The 8,211-nt window shown below is 25.3% G+C and overlaps 1 protein-coding gene across 1 annotated transcript; it reads left to right on the top strand.

Moving 5' to 3' along the window:
• The first annotated feature begins 383 nt into the window (after positions 1-383).
• On the top strand, positions 384-4,342 carry LOC127135413 (uncharacterized). Its single transcript, XM_051062132.1, has 7 exons — positions 384-597; positions 1,218-1,304; positions 1,423-1,617; positions 1,775-1,939; positions 3,463-3,516; positions 3,611-3,754; positions 3,934-4,342. Exons 1-7 carry the CDS (start codon positions 397-399, stop codon positions 4,303-4,305), a joined length of 1,218 nt encoding a protein of 405 aa, XP_050918089.1. The 5' UTR covers positions 384-396; the 3' UTR covers positions 4,306-4,342.
• Positions 4,343-8,211: the final 3,869 nt, after the last annotated feature.

The following is an 8,211-nucleotide window of genomic DNA, read 5'->3' as shown; positions in this document are numbered from 1 at the left end:
CGTTTTGAATTTTAATTATGTTAAAAACTTATCTTCATAAATATGGTCAATAAATTATAATAGTTATTGTGATTTACACTTGAGAGATCGTTATGAATTAATAAAAAGAAGGTTACTATAAATTTAAATATGTCTAGAAGACATCCTTGATGGTTTATTATTTTGCCTTTTTTTTTTTTTGTATTTTTTACTTTTATAATAAATTTTTAAAATAAAATATAAAACATTCTAAATTTGTATTATATTTAAATAAAAAATTAATTTTATTTCCTTGATGGTGTTTGAATTGGTTTAATTTGACCGAAGTACATTTTTAAGGCAATATAATCGAATACAATATATTTTATTTTATATAAGAAGACAACACAATTGTAGAAAAACAAACACAAAAACAACATGGATCTTAGCTCTCCGATCATTTGCCTCCTTCTACACTCACTTGTGTTTGTTTCTTTGTTTTATTGTAATAATTCTCTAGAAACAAGAAATCCATTAGTTAATCAAACTTTTCAATCAGAGGATGAACTTCTTAAGTTGAAGGAAACCATAGCTATTCGTCTTAAGAAACTCAACAAGCCAGCAGTTAAGACAATTCAGGTATTACAAAATAATTTTTTTGAAATAATATCAAACTCCTTATTATAAATTGTCTTGAAAGAATTTCATGAGAAGTTAATCTTATTAATGCAAAATTTACAAATACTATAAGTTTTTTACATTAAATTTTTAAAATGTTTGTTATGGTTTATTAAAATGTACAAGCAAGGTTTTATATATTTCAAATTAGTCACTATATTTATCATAAATTTGCAAATTTATTTACTTTAGTTTTGAATAAATTGAAAATTGTTCGCGATATTTTTTATAATTTTCAAATATTCCTTATACTTTGTCAAAATTGCAATTATGACCATTTTCATTAAAACTTAAACCAATTTTTTTATCCTAAAAAAATTATAAACTTGCAAAAAAGATTAATTGAAATACATTGTTAGTGTAAAAGGGTTTTACACCATCAATTAATTATAGAGGTTGGATATTAAAAGAAGTTTGACTTTTATTTTAAAAATCTATAAACTAATATAAACGGGTGATGGTAATGAACCGACGGTGTAAAACTTTTTACACTGACAGTGTATAGTAATTAATCTCCTTGCAAAATTACCAACCTTTAAATTTAAAATTACATAGTCTTATGTAATTGTGTACACTCACAGAGTCCTGATGGTGATATCATAGATTGTGTTTTGACACATCAACAACCAGCTTTTGATCATCCTTTATTGAAAGGACAAAAACCAATGGTATTCTTTTCCTTCTTTTTTTTTGTTAATTTATTTGTGGAAAATATAGAGATAACTCTCAAAGATAAATAAACTAATCTATTTCAATTTAATAATTGGAAATTTCGTGCATACTTAGGATCCTCCAGAAATGCCAAAAGGGAATAATCGTATAAATAATTTCAGTGAAAGTATTCAACTATGGAGTTTATCAGGTGAATCATGTCCAAATGGAACAATCCCGATAAGAAGAATAACAGAACAAGATTTGTTAAGAGCTAACTCTGATAGTAGATTTGGAAAAAAATTACCCGTCGGTAGCAATGATCGCCAAGTATGCAATTCTATAAACTCTATTTTTTCACTTCTTTTTATCATCTAGATATCTTCAATTTGAAACATGCAAATTTACTATGAGTTGTATTTGTAAGATTGTCTTTGTCTCTTTGTCATCTAGATATTTTCTCTAATGGTTAATGTTATTTCCGCAGTATGCACTTCAGTTTGTGGAGGATGGAGAGTTCTATGGAGCACAGGCTACTATGAATGTGTGGAATCCACAAGGAGAAAGTAAAAGTGTATTCAGCTTGGCTCAAATGTGGGTAATGTCTGGTACATATGGAAAAGACCTCAATACCATTGAAGTTGGTTGGCAGGCATGTTAATTATTCTCATATTATATTTCCTACTTCGTCTTAATCAATTTAAATTAAATAGGGTTTGTTTATTTTGGTTGCTTTTTTAAATGATTTTTGCAGTTTTATAAATTTTCATTTTAAAAATTTACCAATATTTTTTATCTTTATAATAAATGATTTTAAAATGTTATTTTTTATCTTTTATCTTTTTATTATAAATTTTATTGATATTAAAATCTCAAAAATTATTTAAATTTAAAGCTATTTCAAATAATTTTTTAAAAATCATTTTTTAGATATATCTTTTATAAAAATGTGAATTTGACATTATTTTAAGTATTGATGTATGTTAAAGATGTCAAAATTAGTCTTTTTAATTTTTAAAAATTGAATATAAAAATATTTTCGTAAAATTATTTTTTAAAAAATAAAAAAATATATTTTTTAGATGTAAAAAAAAGGGACTCATAGTGACAAATAGTAAAGATTTCATATTTCTTATTAATATATTGTTTTATCACTAAAAAAACAAACAAACTATCCAATTAAATTTAATTATTTTCATACAAAATCTCAATTCTTTTATAGTGTATTTTTAAAAGCATGAAAAATATTATAGTTTTCAATTTTTATAAAAAAAATACAATATATAATGAAAAGTTTACAAACATATGATAAATTGTTTTACTCCTAACAATCCTGTAATTTCTTATTTCATTGATATCTCAATTCAAAAATATACTATGAAAAATCTAAAATCTAATATAAGACTTTATATATATTTAGGATTAAAGTTAGTTAGTCTTTAAATTGTCCATCTACTTTCATCCATTCTCATTTATAAGATTTTTTATAATTAAAATAATATTAACCAATAAAATTAAAGATGGGGTTGACCTATAAAATTAACACTTCAACTCTTAAATTAGTAATAGAGTGAAATGTGGTGTACGATTAAAATAGATTTAAGGATTGTGATTCTTATATTAAATAGGAGTAGCGGTTGACAAGCAAAAATGTAAGATTTATAGACTTGATATAGGTGGCCAATAGAGATCTTTTGGGTGGAAACGTATGCTTTTAGAGAAGCGAAGTTCTACCTATTCTAGGCAATTTGTTTAAAATAGGTATAACTTCCCTTTTGTTTAGTAGGCATTTTGTCTTTAGGCTCTTGCAGATAGTCCATAACATAGGGTTTTGAAGTTATTTTATCAAGTCAAACAAATATTATTTATCAATTATTTGATATTTTGGTTATTTCATATCATATAAAAATTGTAATTAATTTTTATAAAAAAATATGTAAAAATAAAATTGTCATGATGAAAAAAAGAAAGAATCAAGAGTAATAAATAGTAGATAATAAATTAAAAGAAAAAAAAAACTATTAATATTATAATGTTAATGGAAACTAACTTATAATTTTGAGACAATTATTTTTACAATATGATTTGCAATGCATGGAGTATCATTTTACTCAATGCATTTCTAAAAATTTTGTATTGTTGTCCATCAAACTAAGTTCAAGTTATTTTTTCTAGGTACATCCAAATTTCTACGGGGATCGCCGCACTAGATTTTTCATATATTGGACTGTAAGTAATTTAATTGAAATAAAGATGGGGAAAAATATATACTATTATGCAATAGAAAGTTTATTGAAAAACATAATGGTATTTATAATTGCAGGCTGATGCATATCAACATGGTTGCTACAACTTAAAATGCCCAGGCTTTGTTCAAACGAACAAAGCTATTGCATTAGGAGCTGCAATTTCTCCCGTTTCTACATATAATGGAAATCAATTTGAAATTTCCTTATTTGTATGGAAGGTAATTTCTACTTTGTTTCGGTTGATTATTTTCGAATAATGCTTTGTAATTTCCTTATGCATTTTGTCTTTTAAAATTATTTTTCTAGTAATTTTAATTTTTAAATTTTTTGTCCATTTTTTACCACATCATTTATAGTATACATTTATTTTCTCATTCTATATAATTCTTGGGTATAGGATGTAAAGACAGGAAATTGGTGGCTTCGTTATGGAGATAAAGACCTTGGATATTGGCCATCCTCCTTATTTACAAACCTGAAGAACGCTGCAGCTAGAGTTCATTGGGGTGGAGAAATATTTAATGAACAATATGAACAAGCTTCTTCCACCCAAATGGGTAGTGGACACTTTCCTGAAGAGGGTTATAAAAAAGCTTCATATTTTAACCATATTTATGTTATAGATTCAAAGAGAGTTTGGGTTCAGCCACCAAAACTCAAGAATTATGCAGATAGTCCAAATTGTTATAATGTAAAAGGAGGAGTTGATAGTAGCTGGGGGACTTACTTTTACTATGGTGGACCGGGCAAGAATAAGAATTGTCCCTAAACAAATATTATTACATATTCTATATACGAATTCTAAAGGTGACAAATACTTATAGAAAAAAAAATTAGTTTTGGCATTTTTAGTTAGTATACAATATTATAAATATATGTTAAGATTAAATCTCTTAATAGTTATTTTTTTTTTCACAGGGAGTTCGTTGAGGCTACCAATACCACTTGGTGTTTGACTCTTTGTAATTTTATGAAAATATTTGAAATAAAATAAATAATCAATTTTTGGTACCATTACTATGTATGCCTTTCAAATAATTCCTTCTTTCCATCATTATTTTAATACTATAATATAGAATTATGATATTATCAAAGGAGTCCATACATTAAAAATGAATTAAATTAAATGATAATAATATGAAATATACTCTGGTTATTTTTGTATGATATAGGAAATTCTTATTTTGATGCATTGTGTAAAATATTTTCTACATTTAACTTATACATAAAAAACCATCTTTCATAGAATTTAAAAAATAATTTTTTATCCTTTTATGTCACGTTAACACTAAAATAGTCTCTAAAAAATTATTTTATATTCAATTAAATTTCATATAAATTGATCAAAAGGCGCTACAAAAAAACATGCCTAGATTAGGGAGGTTTTAATCTAATTTCTAGGGATTTTAACACCGCAAAGTTATTTACGGGAGTTAGAGAAACTCCCGCTTATACAATTCCCGTAGTTTATTCGTAGGGGTTTTAGTCATTTGTTGGTATCATATTGCAGGGTTATTGTGAGAGAGTTTGAAACCTCTTCGATATGTATTGTTTGTTTGTAGGTTTTTTAACCTCCTCCTTAAATGCAATAATATTACAAATTTATTTATTTAAAAAAATTGTTATTTATAATTTTTGATGAACTTTTATCCAATTATTTTGAATAATTATTTAAACAACAATCGTACTTTTTTAATTATTGATCAAAGTTGTAAGCATGTTATAAATGTTACGAGTACACTCAAAATTTTATATTAAAAACAAAAATATTATCAATACAGTTTAAAATATTCATAGTCTATAATCACTAAAAGAAAACAGCATTTTAATGTCAGCGGAAAGCCCTCGATAAAAGGCACAAAACCAACGCTAAAGGATAATAGAGTTAACCTAACGTCGGGGTCGGGGCGGACACCTCAAAGCTTGAAGCAAAGCCTAGTATTCAGTCGACGCTAACCCTAGCGTCGACTCTACAAACATTAAAGTGACGCTAATACACAAAAGTCGACACTAAAGTACATACATGTTTATAGTTGGTGTCAATCGTTACCGACACTATTATGTTGTGTGTATTATCTAGCGTCGACCCCGACTTTGACGCTACTAGTGTTGACGTCATGTCATATATAGTCATCGCCAACGGGTAAAATAATTTGTTTTACAAAATTATTTAGATCGTTGTTACTAACATCGGTTGTAGCGGACGCCACATATGGATTTAATTTATTTTAGTTTAAATAATTCTTTTAATGGAATACCAGCGACCTTAATAATCGACGCTAACATATAGTTACACGTAGTTTATTCATTTATTTATTTTTTATTGTAGCGACGGCTACAAATCGACGCTAATGTTGGTGCAAAAATATTCCATTTCTCCCAACAATTTTCACTTGCCTCCTTTTCTTATTTATTTATTTAGTTAAATATCTTGAAGTATAGCGTCACATAAAACGCTAAGGGCCCGTTTGTTTTGCCTTTTTTTAAAAATGATTTTTATAGTGTTATATATTTTAGTGTAAACAAAATTTACAAAGAAACTTTTCATAAAAACTTCAAATGAAAATTTGGTTTGAATAGTTATTCTTAAAATGTTATTTTAGATATTTTATCATTTTATCGAAACTTTTTTTGGATATCAAATTTTTAAAAAATCACTTAATTTTGAAGCTATTTCAAATAGCTTTTCATAAAAATTATTTTTAAGATATGACTTTTTGAAAAAATTGTGATTTTGACTATGTCTTGATCTTCAATAATGTATATGTATGTTATAGAATGAATAATTCAATCTTTTAATTTATAAAAAATAAATTTAGAAAAACTTGTAATATTTTTGTAGAATCCATTTTCAAAAATACAAAGAAAAAATTCATTTTTTTAAAGCTAAAACAAACTGGCCCTAAGTTTTGTAAAAAAACTCATTTCCCCCCACAACTTTAGTTCTCCTCCTTTTTTAAAAGAAATTTATATATATATTTATAATTTTTTTATTCTTTTTAATCAAATAACTTTTCCCTTTTTTTGTATATTAAAATTATTAATATCTTAAATTGACAAATAAATTTTCACATTTTAATATTTATTTAAATAAATATTAAATATAGTTTTAAAATGGCAGACAAATAACTTTTTTTAACCTATTAACATGATATGAAATTTAATTTAAAAATAATTAAGATGTAAAACTTAATATAAAATAAATATATAAAGTATATAAAACTATTATAAACAAATATATAAAATATAAAATACTTTAAATATATATAAAACTAATTTTAAAAATTAAAGTTGAAAACTTATAAAAAATATATAAAATATTTGTTTAAAACTTATTGCAAAAATAAATAAGATATAAAGCTTATAAAAAAACAAATATATAAAACTTATTATAAACAAATATAATAAAATATAAAGTAGTAAAAAAATATAAACTTATTATTATTATTAAAAGAATTGAAGTTGAAAATTATAAATAAAATATATAAAACAAATTGTTTTTAAACTTAATAAAAAAGATATAAAACTTAATATCAAATAAATATAATCAAATATATAAAATATAAAATAGTAAAAAAAAACAATAAGAAAAACAAGTTATTGCATCTCAGAATCGTCACCTTTCATCGTCTCTTTAGAGCTTCTCAAAATCTCAAAATCATTTATTCTCGAAATCTCTTTTAAGGGTGAAATCTTATTTCTTTTCTCTCTTTTCATTGTATCTGTTTTCAATGGCCTAATTTATTCCACAAGTCGTTTCTCATCGCTTCAGGTGCTTGAAAGGAAAAGCAGTTTTGTTGCCCTAATTTCAGGTGCTTGAAATTGATCATAATCCTCAAGAAATCGCTTCAGGAAACCGCTTATACGCTTCAAGAAATCCTTTGTTTCCAGGTTTGGTTGATAATAAAATCATCTCATATTCATTTCTTGTCATACTCTTTTCACACTCTTTCGTTTCCAAGTTCGATTGACAAAGAAATCCTCTCATACTCATTTCTTGTTAAAGAAATCGATTGACATACTCATTCCAGATTCGAATTTTCATTTCTTATCTCCCTCTATTCGTCTTTTCGATTTGATTGTCTTTCCATACCTCCATACAACATTCGCTCTTGTGCTAAAATAAATCATCTTTCCTTACCTCCATACAACATTCGTTCTTGTGCTCGATTAAATGGTTTAAGATTTGCAAATTATCATGAGATAAATTGAAACTAGAAAGGATAATTCCAATACTCTTAAATATGATGTCCAAAATAATTGAAAATAACCACAATTTCATCTCTAAATCACATAACTGCAGAACTACAACATTGATAATAACCAGAATTCCATCTCTAAATCAATGAAATTTCCCACATACAAAAATTCTCAGTAATAATCATTGGCTATCTTTTCTTAAGCATTTTCAATATCAAAATAACAACAATCATTATAATTATTGAAACAAGACATCTCAATTTATAGGCTGAGCCAACATCAACAAATTGATAACATAATGAATCTACTTGCCAATTAGCATGCGACAACTTTGTCAATGTTGTAATAGACTGAACTTACTGTAGTAATAAACTATTGCTTGGAAATTAATTTTAACACTCACTAACTAAATAAAATTCTTAATTTAATAGATATTGTGTCTTATATATGTAGGATAAAGTATTCTTATATTTTT

This window comes from Lathyrus oleraceus, chromosome 4 (assembly GCF_024323335.1).
Source record: "Lathyrus oleraceus cultivar Zhongwan6 chromosome 4, CAAS_Psat_ZW6_1.0, whole genome shotgun sequence".
Taxonomy (NCBI): domain Eukaryota; kingdom Viridiplantae; phylum Streptophyta; class Magnoliopsida; order Fabales; family Fabaceae; genus Lathyrus; species Lathyrus oleraceus.
This window is presented reverse-complemented; position numbering and strand designations above follow the sequence as displayed.

Bases quoted from the DNA above. Each gene is read 5' to 3' on its own strand.
- LOC127135413 (XM_051062132.1), top strand. From the start codon at position 397: ATGGATCTTAGCTCTCCGATCATTTGCCTCCTTCTACACTCACTTGTG. The intron at 1,305-1,422 runs GTATTCTTTTCC...GTGCATACTTAG, and splicing joins TGAAAGGACAAAAACCAATG to GATCCTCCAGAAATGCCAAA. The intron at 3,517-3,610 runs GTAAGTAATTTA...TTATAATTGCAG, and splicing joins GATTTTTCATATATTGGACT to GCTGATGCATATCAACATGG.